The sequence below is a fragment of the Aphis gossypii genome, chromosome 3 (assembly GCF_020184175.1).
Source record: "Aphis gossypii isolate Hap1 chromosome 3, ASM2018417v2, whole genome shotgun sequence".
NCBI classification, from domain to species: domain Eukaryota; kingdom Metazoa; phylum Arthropoda; class Insecta; order Hemiptera; family Aphididae; genus Aphis; species Aphis gossypii.
The window spans coordinates 8608571-8624853 of NC_065532.1; the positions used below are offsets into that span (position 1 = coordinate 8608571).

General features: G+C 32.5%; 1 protein-coding gene and 1 pseudogene across 1 annotated transcript; one reads left to right on the top strand and one right to left on the bottom strand.

Annotated features, from left to right (window-relative positions):
- The first annotated feature begins 1429 nt into the window (after positions 1-1429).
- On the top strand, positions 1430-3906 carry LOC114118921 (uncharacterized; annotated as a pseudogene).
- Positions 3907-9036: 5130 nt separating this feature from the next.
- LOC114118909 (enhancer of split mgamma protein-like) lies at positions 9037-10981 on the bottom strand. The gene is made up of 2 exons (XM_027980341.2): positions 10657-10981; positions 9037-10052 (listed from the first exon to the last, which is right to left on the bottom strand). Exons 1-2 carry the CDS (start codon positions 10714-10716, stop codon positions 9408-9410), a joined length of 705 nt encoding a protein of 234 aa, XP_027836142.1. The 5' UTR covers positions 10717-10981; the 3' UTR covers positions 9037-9407.
- Positions 10982-16283: the final 5302 nt, after the last annotated feature.

Below are 16283 nucleotides of genomic sequence, written 5' to 3' on the forward strand. Positions count from 1 at the left end.
ATTGCCATAAAATGAGATATTATAACTACAATTCCATTAAAACTATTTTATATATCATTAAAAGCTGTTATACTTATACAGTATATTTATTTTAATTTTAAACACTATGAAAATCGAAAAATATTAGATAGATATTAATATATTATACATTGTTCAGTAAAATATTTTTAAATGATTAGGTATATGATGGAAATAATTAAACAATAATAATAATTCTGTACCGGTATTGAAGTCGTAAGGTTGTTGAATACAGCATTACGAGTAAATGGAAAAATAATAATTTGTAAAGATACTAATACGAATAATAAAATTTTTTTTTCAAACAATATTTTTTTAACTTAATTTTTTAAAATAAAAATAGAAAGGTGCGAATATTATAAAGAGTTTTTTTTTAATAATATATTTTTCATATTACCTATATAACATGAATAATATTATGCGACTTCAATTTTTCTCAATAAATAAAAAACATAATATAATATGTTCTTGCCTATGTATAAGTACCTATTTAATTAGTTTTTTTTTTTGATTATTGTATACGAGTAATATAGGTAAATACTTTTTAATATATATTTTTAAATATATTGTTATACTATTGTAGTGCTGTTAAGTATAAAAAGGTGCAACATTTAATTGTATTAAAAACATTCTTTACAACTTAAAACATAATTTTGTTTTTATAAGTATTTAAATTACATATTCAATTACAAACTTATGATTTCGGTGCCGATACTGGGTTCTATTATTATTGTAGAAAAATTATTTTAATAACTTGTACAATATAGAGTTTTCAGCATTTTATAGTATTTTGAATAAACTTACCGTATATTGTTTAAAAGCTTTTAATGGGCGTTGGTAGAAAAGAAATTGTTTTAATGGAAACGTTGTCTCATTTACCTCATAGGTACTAGTAAAAAAAAATAACTCTTTTGGTGGAAACGAGTATCGTCCGTGACTACTTATCAGTTATAATTTATATAAAATAAAATAATTAACTTTGTGGTTTTCACATAATATCATACAATATTCACAAAACTTAAAAATACACAAAAATAATATTATATATATATATATAATAAAATGCCCCTAAATTGCCTATACAAAGCGCCGTCTTGCCCTATATGCATGAATAAGTAACGATAATAAGTAGTATATAGTTAGTTAGTAGTTATATAACAACTTACTTTGATGTAAACCAAACACATGGAAATTGAGTATTTTTTTATCAATTGTTATTTCAGTTACATTTTATATAGGTTTTTTTTAATCACAATTAAAATATAATAATACTAAATGTATGAATCATATCGAAACAATCGTTGAAAACTTTATACTATATTGTTTTTCTGTTATATAATGTTGCAGGCTAAAGACAAAATTAATATTATGACACGCGCATCTTATATCGCATATAAGATGCGTTTCCCCACAACAAGCCAAACACATAGTAAATAACGATTGTTTACAGGTTTAATAAATTATACAGTTCAAAATTACGATTTATTTATATATCAACTCTAATTTTAAATCGATGGTTAAATATTATGACTGAACAACTCAACGAAACACCAGAAAATAATCGAAATGAGAGACGACAACTCAGTATCTCCATAGACCAGAAATCTAAGGTTAACTCTCAGGTGTCGGATAATTTGGAAAACGATTATCAGTTTTTCCGAAAGTTGGTCAAAAACAACATTTTTCAACTGACTGATGTGTTAGGTACATCAGACACAATAATATGCTTTGTTCACAAATCGATAGAAAAATTATACTCTTTTGTTTTTGTTTGATCGCACTTTTCATTCGACGCAGACCAACGAGCAATTTCGACTTGGTTATGCAGATGCGACGAGGAACGTGACAAGTCGTTAAAATGTGGGTTCATCAAACTAATGCTGGTATCGCTCCAGCACCCTTGCGGTAACATGAAATTATTCCGACACTCAGCCCCGAAAAATTTACCGTATCTGGTCAATACTCCGAATCATGTAAGTGTCTTATATACGTATATTTAATATAATAATAACATTTGCAAAAAGGTTAAGTAATTGAATCCATATAAAATAAGTCATTAAAAATAATACTTTAAGTTTATTTTAAAAATTCACATATTTAGTGTTCGCGTTCAATATATAGAATATTGATAATAACTAGGGCCCGGATTTCAATGCAAAATGTATTTTTTTTTTAGCTGATCTTAGACAATCCTTTCCATTTACATAATTCGTTTTATGTAACAAGTGCTTCAAAGCTGAAACTTTTATTTTGAATTTTTTAGCATTATTGAGTCATTTTGTTGGTATTAATGCACATTTGTTCATCACATACACAAATTTAACCTATTGAAAATATTATCTAGAGATAAATTGTTTTCTTGACATTTAAGTTATTTTCGTTTTATAGATTTATCGGGGTTTTCCATACTCAATGTTAATCATTTAATTCATTTCGATTCAACTTTTATCTTATCTTTATGCCTGACCATGAAAAGGTTTTTTTTAATAAAATAATAACTATACCCTATTTATAAACTAGCAAATTATATGGAAAAAGGGTATTTTTTAAAGTCATTTTTGGCTATTTTTTCGGTTTCCGAGGCATTTAAATCCGGGCCCTAATAATAACTATTAATTAACTGGAACACTAGAAAAGTACTCAACATTTTGTAGTTAATTAAATTTTAATTATAATTTCAAAGAATTTTATAAAATCAAAGTTCAACGGCCCGGGTCAATAACTCTCAAAGTTAAAACCAAATATTATTATGATTATTTTTAATGCGAAAATCTCGCGTGCAGCTCAAAGAGTTGGTCGAAGACATGTTAACGAACTTCGACTCAGACTCTGACGGCGACGATGAAACTGACAACAGGTCTCCGCGAGGTTGCGGCCACGATCGTCGTCAAATCGTTTGCTCGTCCACCGCCGCCGTGTCACCAGATATGACCAGCGTGGCCACGGCGTTTACTGACGACCGTTGCGTGCAAGTGTTCTACGCCAGGTCCGATCATGCGATGAACACGTGGCAATTGCCCGGCTGCGTCCAGTTTCCGGTGCACAGCCGTTCGGCTTCCCGGTGGGAGAAAGCGTTGACGACCGACTGCCCGCTGGCTGCTCGCCGTGCCGATGCCTGTAGAATCGTGAAGAAAAACACCAAAAAGGTCTGGGACGTGCCTGTTTTCTTACCAGAGTATGTGTCCCAGCGATTGTACTGTTTAATTTTCTCATATCCGCGCTTTAAATATTATATATTTTGTGCTGCACCCATTACATATCATTAATCATATTAAAATATATAGTGAAGGTAAACCGTGGAAAACACCGAAGTGGAATACCAGTGAATCCAATCTGTAAATCAATAAATATAATATCATTATGTTTATATGCAATGACACAATATTATCTTTTATCGTTACTTGTAGGAGTCCGATGGAACAAAAATGTCGCGGGTTAATGTCTGAGCAAATGTCACGTGCGGTTAACGAATTTCGTTGGTACGAGCACAGCCGGTTGGACGGCAGTTTAAGACCTATGGCTAAATATTGTATCGATAAGTACGCGCGAAACGGCCATTATACTTGTAAAACGATTACGTCTAAATAATTATTATATAATTTCGGTATTTAGGGACGTATGTAGTCAAGAAAAAATCAGCCAGAATTGGACGAACAAGCTATTAATGTGGCCAACAACAAAATATATCCAGAACGTATTCGAATAGTCGTCGATCCGCGTCTTATCGCCGAGGTGGTCGGTACAGACTCGCCGGACCGATTGGAATCGTGACAACTCGGACTGTACTGACGCAAAGGCAAAAAAAGAATAGATATGCAACGTTCTTACCGACTACACCGGAAGTTTAGTTAGCTTATTAATATAATTTTGATAAAATAACAAGGTAAACACTAGGTACGGTTATTTTACATAAACTTAGATTTAATGTTGAAATATTATATAGGTCGGGCCGGTCGGGGGCTGTAAAAATGTTTTAAGTCTTTCCAGAATCCTGTCAGAAAAAATAACGATTGCATATTTTTGGAGTTAACCGATGAATGTTATTAATATTTATAATATTTGTTAACTATCTCGTTATCCGTGTGATTACAGCCGCATTATATTATAGGTATATTACTTCTTGATAATTCATCATTTTTTTAGCAGAACATAATCCATACTTGTTAATTTATTTTACCTATAGATAATTTCCGTGTTCAATGTTTTCAGCTCGTATCAAATTATTATATTACAATTTTGTTCTTATGGTAATTTTTCACTTTTTATAATAGCTGATCGTACATTGATATATTAATATAAAAAATTAATTATAAATACCAACGCTCCATTTAAATTTTTAATGTGATAAATATCTTTGCTTTTTTTTAAAAAAAAATTTTTTTTAAGATATATGTCTAGCCGTCTGGCTCACGTTTGACCAAGCTTCTACACTTTGACCTTTATATAAATAGATATCTACGGAGTGATCCATTTAACGCCAGACACTCAATATTTCAGAAAAAACTAACGAAAATATACCTTTTATATGATTTCATATATATGTATATTTATATGATTAACACTTCTGAATGACAATGTACATGTTTAATTTCGTATTTTGAAGGTAGTTATAGTCAACTTGGGCATTATATAAAAAAATGTTTTTAAAAATATTAATAATTTTATAAATAATATTAAAGTCTTATATTTACGTCAAATATGGATCATATTGTATGTTTATGTTTACATATTTAAGCTAAAAGTTAATGTTAGACGTTAGTAACACACTATCTGCACACTTTGATAATATACTGCAGAAAATAAGAAACACCATAAGTTAACTGTGGCAACAACAGCGGTATTACATAATATGATTATTAATGACAATCTCGTGTACGTATCAATTCATCTTTTACATATTGAGAAGATTTAAAATGTGTCACGTCCGTGGCCGGTCACATTTTAATCTCATATTGTATTATATAATATGAATATATATTATAATTTATAATATGACGCGCTTAGGAATTTTATAACTTAAAAAATTGTAACTCATTTTTTTAATCACAAACCTCATACTGTTAACGCCAATATGGTTATAATGTAGAGCAATTTAGTAGAACATACGACTTGCAATGGCCTGCAGGCTGCAGTTTACTAACTGCAGTATGAAAGCCGTTAACAATACGAAGAAAAAAAGGTGAACGGTTATTAAATCCGTTAGAAGACTTATGGTATGGCACAGTTACTCACCTTTTATAGCGAATCGTCAACAATGTTTCACACCATTTTATGTTTAACATCACAAATTACCTATGTTTATGAAAATCATAACGAACGATCATGATAAAAAATACGCAATTTATTTCACGGTGTTTTGTGACAAGGCTTTCCGGATTGTATACTTAAATATGGATTAGGTACCGGTATTATAGTATTAAATTATTATAATATTATATCTACATATTAATGTGCTCGTTGAGTTTTGAAATACAATATTATTCAATAATAATAATAATTTACAAAATATACATATTATACGATACTATATAGGTAGATATAGTATAAATTATTGATAAAACGTGGATCAGTAGCAGATAAACCTAATCATATTGTACTTATACACTACTTAAATCGTAAAAAAAAAAAATTTCAAATACTTCAAATTGTATAGTTTAATCGATTAGTATATATATATATATATATATATATATATATTATTTATACGTGTATACCTAATATACAAACAAAGTTATAAATATTGTTATTGGGTTGACGTGTGGTGCGCTTAATTACCGCCAAGTATTTGTTAAGTAGTTTGTCTAAATAATTATTTTCTCGAAGTTCGATTATTGTTTTATCGGTTATTTTTGATTCGTCGAAAAATACACCGATTGGTTTTAACGTTGTTTTATTAAAGTATTACTAGTATGAGATTGACGTTTTGAAATTCTCTGGCCAATCGCATCGCTACAAAAGTACCTACCTATAATAGGCGCATGCACGTGGTGTGTTGTAACTTATATTGTATAGGTATATCGACGGATAATTTTAATTACACACATATTAGGTATGTCGATAAAACGCGTTAAGCGCGTCATATACGTATATAAGACACGCGGCAATTAAGATTGGGCTCATCATTAGCATATCATGTGTATTATTATATAATGTGTAGAGGCGGTCCCTCCTATACTAATCGAATTTACTTAGGTTTAAGGATAATATTTTGAATGTCCACGGTGTCAAAATGTGCTGCAGGTGTAGAGATATAAACATAATGCGTAACGCATATTAGAATATGGGCTGCAGGTACATCGCACACATACGAGTAGGTACACGACGAGTATATCAATATTTGTATAAGGTACACCTATATAGGTATACCACCTACACATGGGTTCTGTATATCTATAATAGTTTGATGTCTACGAAGTAGGTACTTACATAATATTATTCAGTGTCTGCGAGCGCACACAACCGCCGTAGATTATAATGATTATTAATACCTGCGATTATAATGTAGTATGTCACTATGTAAGTAAATATTACTATCGATTTTCCGTTGAAAACACATTTTACGTCAATAATAAAACCACAGTACGTACGTGTTGCGTGTACATTTATATATTGTGTAGGTATATACATATTAATCTGTTAAATACTTAATACTGTATTTATTGTATTATTGTACACGTACGTATAGAGGTATATGAGGATTTTGGGAAGTGAAACAATAAAAAGATTAAGTATAATCGCGGCATCGAGTATCGGAAAATCTCGTCCGCGTTTTAGTCGTGTCTTTGTGAGTCCGATTTTTAATAATTATTAATTGCATTTATATGTGGAATAGGTACCTACGTATAATAGATGCGAGGTTTTTATATTTAGGTCTTAAAAGTATTTAATTTACGTTCTTTTTTAATTTTTCTACAACATGATGGAGTCACAACAAGAACAAAATAATGTTAAAAAATATAATACGTTTTTTACTATTTACCATCAAGTTTTTTTTTAATTCGTTCGATTCACAACTGTAAACATTATTTATTTCATACTCCATAGTAAACATTTTCCTGGACATTTTTGTTTTTTGATTTGAGTAATGAATAAGTTAGAGTCTAACTGTACAACAGTATACTCGTGTGTGTGTGTTTTAATACAATATAATTTTGACGTTTGTAAGCATTTCTGTGATTACTTTCTTGGATCTAATAACAAATATATACATATTGATTGTTTTACATAATATTATATCGAGATAATATAAAATACCATATTAAATGGCCATCGATTGTACCCGCGAGCAATGGCGGTGGATTGCAAAAATTTGCAATTGCAGACAGTAATCCTATAAATTATAATAAAGAAATCGGTATGTGTGAACATATGATTTTACTACACCAACGCAAGATTTTATTTATGCACAACACACTTTATTAAAAATATTTCATTTCGTTTTAAATCTTATACGTATTATACAGTTTAAAAATCAAGATATAATATTATTTATTTGTATAATATATGATGCGTACAAATTTAACGAACGCGATTAACAATTTTTTCTTATTATAATAAGAAGTGTAATATATAATAGGTGTATGTATTATGGTGTAATATTTAAAAAGATATGTATACATATTAATTTTTTTTTACAATAATTATATTGGCCATATTATATATACATACGCTCTACAAAAATCGTATGCAATATTTTCGCCGCCTCTGAAATTATTTCTTGACGGTAGATAAATTATTGATATGACGTATTTATCGCACGTATTTTTACGTTAATAAATTTAATGAATTGACTTAAGAAAATATTATCATGGTCTTCCAAAACTGTTCAAAGGAAACCGAAACTCAATTCAGTCGTTTGTGTTTGGTTTACACATTTTTAATAAATTACAATCCGCTATTTTGTTATCGGGTTATTGACAGTTATTATTAAAAGTTATCGTACATTATATTATTACATTATATTTTAATAATTTTTCAAAATATATACTTTGAATAACTGTACAACAAGTCTGAATAACGAGCACACAACGTCAGCAACATATTATATATCACAACCGTTATTAAAAAAATCGTCGTAATTCATAAATAATTTCGAACCAATATTTATGTGCTCATGTAGTATGATTATTATTATAATCAAATAATACACAATAAAAGATTAAAATTATTCTGAATCGAATAAGTCGCCTTTAACACAAAGCACATCTAAATTTAATGTAATTACTAATCATTCTTAAAGAATACACTGTGCTGAATAAGAGGAATAAAAAATATTTTATTATTGTATTGATCTGATCGACTTCGCCACTTATTTTGTCCATACACACTGCAATACCCAAAAAATTACGCTGTATACTTATACTTGATATTTCAAAATAGAACCAATGGTTTTTGCGTCGATTGTTACACCACTTATAATATACTTAATAGTTAACTGGCTAGATAAACCAACTTGTTATTTAAATTTGTAAAGTTACATATTTTATTTTATATATTATAATATAATATGTACTTGTATACTTCACACATTACGCTTTTGGTGGATAGGAATGGGTACGACGTTTGTCAAAAAAAAAAATTAATAATAAAAACAGTTGTTATATGGGTAAATAATCATAGTATTTACTAAAACATATTATATCATTATATCACAGTCTATATAAAAAAAAAATAAAACCATACACGCACATAATAATATTGTTATGCGTGCATGCAGTATTTTGTCACAAATAAAAATAATAAATAATCATATTAAAAGATATACTATTATACACATACAATGATATGATGAGGCAGTATGCCGATTACAATATTATATATTATATTATATTATTATACGAGAACAACATATTATTTTTATACCATTTTTTATTTGTTTTATATAGTCATCATAATATAATAATATATCGTAGTCTATATTTAAACAATGGTATATCACAGGGTCTTATTTTTAAAAATTAAAAAAAAATTAAACATGTTTATAAATATATTTATATATAGTAATTATATATGTATGAACGCGTGCGAATAAAAAAATGCCTAATTAATAATTTATCAAAAACTCTCTATATAAATATATATATATATAATTATAATAATATATATCATATTAATATACGTATATGTCAAAATCTTTTCGTTCATATAAGCGTAAAAAGTTCGATAAAAACCCGTTTGCGTCCGCGTCCCGTTATACAGGCGTTTGGTTGATTTTTCCAGAAAATGTATAACATAACAAGAAAACGATACAATATAAGTGGTAGGCAATAACGAAAAAAAAAAAATAATAATCAAATCGAGACAAATAATATTATATAATAAATGGTAATATCGCTCGCACGTGCGTGTGCGTTTTCGCGTGTGTTGTTGTACACACGATGATCAGTTTATTACCAAGGTCTCCACACGGAGGCGTTGTCGTTTTTCAGGGACATGTCGACGACTTGCAGGAGTCCGGTGGAAGTGGAGTCCGTGTTGCATCCGGTGCCGACCATCGAGTTGGGCGTCAGTGGCATCGGATACGACGAGGTAGTGCTGCCGGTGGGCGACGGGGGTGGTGGTGGTGAGGAGCACGACGACGAAGCCGACGACGACGCCGAGGACGAGGACGAGGACGATGACGAGGACGTGTCGGTGTTGAGCGTCAACGGCGTGGCCGGCGAGGTGGTGGTCACGGCCGCCGTCGGTCCGGTCGGTTGGATGGAGTTGAGTCGGTGGCCCAGGTGAGTCATGAGGTTGGCGCCCAGGGTGACGTCCAGGCCGGGAGTGGCGGCCAAGCACCGGGAAACTTCGGAGGCGCAGCGCGTGTATCCCGCGCGGAATCGGTCCATTTCGGTCACCGGGTTGCCGGAAAGGCGTTGTTGACGGCGAAGCTTGTGCAAGTGTCTGACAGTGAGTTCGAGAATGTCGGCCTTTTCCAGTTTGCTGACGTTCTCGCCCTCGGACTGTAGGGCGACCACCATAAGTTCTTTGAGCTCGTCCAAGCACCGGTTGATGCGGGCGCGGCGTTTGCGTTCCAACATTGGTTTCATGACCTGAACAAAAAATAAAAAAAATTCCGTTAGTTAAAATGTTCGTCTAGAGTTTTATGCGATATCATAAAATATTATTTATTTAATAACGATTTTCGGGAGCGACGACCGTCGGTTTAACGACGTACGGAGTGCCCGACCGCGCGTTGTGTTGCCTACACACGTGCGCCTCCGCCGCGGTCCATTACGTGTTAATATTATTTTTTCTAACGACGGTTATTTTGAAAATATTTTTTTATTATTATTATTTTCGCGCCTAGACCGTTTTAAGCTAGTAAAATTAATGTTTGTTTTTTTTTTTCATTAAATATCTCACTTATAAAAATTGCACTGATATTTTTTTTTTTTTATTGACGAATAAAATGACACAAGACTCGCGGTCTTACGATTATTTTTTTAAATTTATTTTAATTTTAATCAAATAACAAAAATAATAATAAGCGTTAAGGCGTTTTTTTTTAAAAAAAAAAAATTTGTTACGATTAAAAAAAAAATCGACGCGTTCAAATCTCCGGCGGTGACGAGAAACGAAAAATGAAAATCGTCACCGAAAACCGTTATAATAAAAATAACAACAAATAAAGTAGCTCGGAAAAATCGTATTTACCTTTCTGTATTGGTAAGTCCTGGAGACGGGTTGTTGCATTTCAGTGGCGACAGAAGACATGATGACGACTGTTTGTAGGCGAAACACAAAAGTGGTGAGTTATATAAACGAAATCGCACTGATTCGTAACACGAACGAGAATATTATTATTCTCAAACGAATGAAAATAAAATTAATCACAATAAAAAATAACAGTGTTGTAGTCGACGACGACGACGAGAGAGCAGCGACAACGGCAGCAGCAGCGGTAGCAATAAGAGAACGGTACGCAGAGCGCGAGAGTTGTTTGCGTGCCAGCGGACGGTGTCGGAATGCGGTGTGCCGGGCGCCGGGTGGGGCGTTATATAGGCGCGCGGCCCGTGGGAACTCGGGACAGCGCGACGTTCCCACACACGCGGCGGCGGCGGCGGACACGGATGACGATGCAGCCGGCCAGCTGCCAGGCCATAGGCATTTTTCAACCGTATTATATTATTACGCGGCGGGCGCTCCTCGCGTGTGCGTGTGCGCGCGCGCGTGTATATTGTAATGTACTCACTCACACACACACACGCGCGCGCGCGTACTATACAGGTACGTGTGCACGTGCGACGGACACCACTGCCGCCGCCACCATTCCTTCTGGCCGACCGCACGACTACCGCCGCCACTCCTTATTCTCCAGGACCTACCGCGCGCGCGTTCGGCGTCGGTATAGATTTAAAATAACAATTAAAATAATATTAGATATAATAATATAGTATTTTATTTGCCCCGCGCGTTATACGTGCAGCGATTCAATATTTAAATAATAATAATGATAATATCATCGCGATAAGTCGACTGTGATCCAGCAAATACTTTTAGAAGTATAAAGTCCGTTTTGATATTTTTGTTTTACAAACAACATCGCACGCGTAGGCATTAGCGGGGTATCGGGAAAGATACTAGAAAATTAAGACTCGACAAACGATATTAATTGCGGCCAACGATTAAACGTTTAGTTTTTTTTCCTAGATAAATCGTATTTGTTTTATACGATGTATTATCATTGAATTTTCACACAGCGTAGTCGAGTACTTTGATTTTTGAGCACATGAAAAACTCATCCTGTGCTCCCGGGCAATTGCTCCACTACACGAGCGAGTGCGTCATCGGTCGTCGTGAATTTATTTATTTATATTTATTGGGGTACTTCTAATAATGGTTATAATATGATTATCATCGTGGTATCTCATACACGTGTGGTAATTGGTATGATATTATTTTTGTAACACTTGTTTTACATAATAATAATATTACATAGGCGCGTTACGATATTGTATAGAATATTATTATACGACGCGACGACAACAATAAAATTGTGCATTATGCTATTGTAGTACACACACACTATACTGTCTATATAGTTGATATTACGTTAGAACAATAATAATATCATACTATATGGTAATAATACACCGCGGTAATTGTTTTTATAATGCGTCGTCGTCGTCGACGACAATGATTTATCAAAAAAGAATAATGTTATTATTTTAACAATAACATAATACTTGGATTGTTCGTTATCGCATATACCGTTTAAAATAATTTAGTACATGTAGTATGTACTGTGTAACCGTATACTCTCGATTTTTTTCGCTACTACTACTACTACTACACCTACAGTACGCCGTTACACAATTTATAATTATTATAATTGTTATATTATTGTTGATGTATGGCAATGGCGATGAGCAATTTTTTTTTTACAGTTTTCGTGAATGAATCTGCTCGGTGTCGATTAATTCAATATTTTTATTAATTAACGTTATTAATTATTATTATAATCATTATACGTCTATACACGCCGTCTTTATCGGAACACGAGATCGTCGGAGTGATGGGTACACCTATTAAATTATAGATCTACCCACCCATGTCCGACGTATGTAGACTGGTGTGGATTGTGGAGTGACCGCGGCCGGCCGACAAATTGGCTCGTTTTCGTTTTCTACGCATCGTCGAGTTTAAACGATCGATAATAAATAATATACGCTCTATGTATTAAATGCGCATACGTCTTCGGTATAATAGGTTTGTTTTCCCAGCGCGTGAATTGAGAAACCGATTAAATAGATAAAAATAATTAATTACTCGATGGAGCGAAATAAAAGCAATTTTCACAAGGTTATAAGCGAAAACAAAAAAAACATGGACGAAGGCAAAAGTTAAACAGCATATCGCGATAATTGTTATAATATACGTTTTTGCCAATCGTATACATAGTAATAATCATTATTTAGACGTTTTAAACAGAAATATATTCGACGTAAAGATATGAAAATATGACTGTACAATATTATATTATAAAATTATTGCAAGTTAATATTTTCAATCCGATAATGACCGTACCCTAAGTATGCTAGGTTTTTTTCGATTGCGTTCCAAAATTATATCTGGATATCGAGTACATAAAAATTATTTAACCCTCAAGTTTATACAGCGACCAATGTGATAATGATGCCAAAACCATGTCAAATTAATAATAAGAAACGGAAATACGTAAACGTGAGCAGAAATCGATGACATTTGAGAGTGATAGGACTATTGAGAGTATAATTAAAATAATATGACTTAGGGTTTTTAAAAGTCCCTCTAGCCGGAAAAATATGAAGAGAGGTATCGGCAGCTCAGTATAATATAAGCCGACGCGATTATCGACGCTTACTCGAACGAGAGGCGATTATAATGTCGAGAAACAAACAAACAATATTTTAAAATCGATTAGGTGTTTTCCGTTAGAAGCGAAAATCTTGTCACTCGACTATTCGAGTGTCGATCATATACCCTACAAATATATGCGACAGACGAGCAATAAAAACGATAGAATAATAGAAATTTAAGATTGAGGTATAATATGTAAAATATGTACTATATTATATTACTCTGTGTAAATCGTTTTGTTTAAGTAGAATTGTCTAATTTTATTTGTAACCTGCAAATTTGGGTAACACGTTATACCTCATTATATATTATAGTCGAAAACGCTCAACCATCCATCGAAGCTTGTTTGAAAGCAGTAACGAGTAACTTATATTTTAGTATTACAGGTCAAAAATCATTACCAAGTCTTATATCCGAAAAATAATTCAACGGATCAAACGGTCTGTACGGAAAACGGCGTCAGCAATATTTAGTAGCTGTTATAGTACCTCAAGTATATATTGTGCAGTTGGAGAGGTTGGGAGGGGTAGGATACGGTTTGTGTGTATACATCGAGCATTGCAGAGCCTATAACCACGCGATAATGATGATAATGAATAATAACAACTATAATATGATAGTAAGTGTAATAATAATAATAATAATACCAATATACGAGTGCAATATGGGTACATTGAATTCATATATATAGGTATATATACATGTGTAATATTTTCGATTTGTTTACGGAGATTATATAGCATTATGCGTATGTCGTCGTGCGATATATAAATATAAGTATATACTTATACGCATCAACACTATATGTCGAGTATATATAGTCTGTCAATGCGGTCGACGAGACGACACTCGTAAATTCAATTATTAACGAGTCGACACATCACACACACGCACACATATGTGCACTGCGCAGTATACATATTATATTAGGTATTCATAATAATAATTTGGTGTTGTAATGTACGGCGGACCGACGAGTGATGTGGGACAGCAGCCGGTGCCGCCGGAAAAATAAAAACCAAATATTACACATAATATACATAATATATATTATATAGTAAGTATATAGTGATATATATACGCGTTTAACGGGGCGACGGTTATTATATTACCTACCCGTGTGTGTATACTGTATATATATTATTAATATATATTTTCGGCCGTCAAAACCTCCCCGAGAAAAAAAAAAAAAAATAAAGTGAGTATAACCGCCGACGACGACCCCTAATGTGCCACATAATATCATTTTCGAAAAACGAGCACGTGTTGCGCGTTGAAGGGTACGGCGGCCATATAAGTCCTATTGGCTATTAGGCATACATATTATGTATAATAATATAATATATGCGTGCGGTGTGGTGTCTGTGTGTCTGTGTGTATGTATAACATAAACTATATGTATGGCTATATACAACACGTATGTATATTATAATTTATAATATTACATATACTGTTGCACAGATATACGCTTCTCTCGCACACGTGTACGACGTGTATTATATATATGATACGTCGCATACCTTATTTTTCGAGGAAAAATTTCTCACACCGAACCCTCCAAGCGCGACGACGGCGACGGGGATGTTAACCACGTTTTTTTTTGTCTTTTCTTTTCCGTATACGTTCACGCCTCTCATTAGAATTGAAAAAAAAAAAACGAGTACAAAAAAAGAGTTTAATAATACGCGTGCTATACTCTATATATATTTAAATTTTTATTACATTTTGTCACCGTTACACATATGTGACACGTCGTCGTCTATTATTCAGTGACGTGTCGTTGAATCGCATATTGAATAATCGTATATATTAAATAATGTACGCATAACGAATTAATATTATTACGTATATATAATGTATATAGTAAGTATACTATGAATTATGATATTATAATTCGTACACATGGTCGATAGCTGGAATTTTGTTTCCCGTGTCTCTTCAAAAATGTTTTTACGCATTGAGTGACTGAATGTTGCACAACTCAATATGCATATTATAATCTATTATAACTCGTCAAAAAACTCACAAGTTAATTATCCCGTTAACATCTGAGATGTCTGTATCGAGAGAATTCGATCGTTAAATTTCGATATTCTCATTTTAATGTATACAGGCGAGTCGATGGAGTAGGTACCTAATAGGTATAAAGTCATCGGAAATCCGCGGTGATTATATACCCGTGATGTTTGTTTTGCACAGAGCCTAAATGGATTTACGGTGGTTTGCTCATAACTATTATGACTACGCGTGTTATTATAATATAATGATTAATAGAGTTTACAATGGCTTCACAGTTAACTATACATTATTGTCACAAGAAACAATAGAAAATACCTGTACAAAAAAAAGCGTTAATAAACCACCATAACATATACGAGTAGGTATATAATGGTACAAATATTGACATGGCGCACTGCACCTATATATAATACAAGTGAATGTTTGGATGAAAACCAAATAAACAACACGCGTTTACGAAATATTTCAGTGTACAAACGACGCGTCCCTCTGTTTGTTGTATGAATTTCAACTGTTGTCAATTAATATATACGCGTGTCTATACGGATATATGAGTATAAAACAAATTATTCTACGACAAATCATTCCACATGTATACAACGAGTCTTTTACAATTGGTTTTTTGTGCGATAAGAGTATATAAGACCTATAAGATTTATTATGTATGGTTTACCGAATTATAACGATAACATGTATATACGGTTTTAAAAGCATATACATATATGAAGGGGGGATAAAATTTACGTACCTAAAAATGTGCTTATATAGTAGACAACTACCTACTCACATTTTCAGACGAAATAATCGACTAGACATAACACATCACTTGATTTACCTGGTATGGTTACCTTGATAGGCATAATATACATTGGAAGGTAGATAAACGCACATGCCTATCCACAGCTACTATAATATAATATAAA

Bases quoted from the DNA above. Each gene is read 5' to 3' on its own strand.
- LOC114118909 (XM_027980341.2), bottom strand. From the start codon at position 10,716: ATGTCTTCTGTCGCCACTGAAATGCAACAACCCGTCTCCAGGACTTAC. The intron at 10,053-10,656 runs GTAAATACGATT...TTTTTTGTTCAG, and splicing joins GGACTTACCAATACAGAAAG to GTCATGAAACCAATGTTGGA.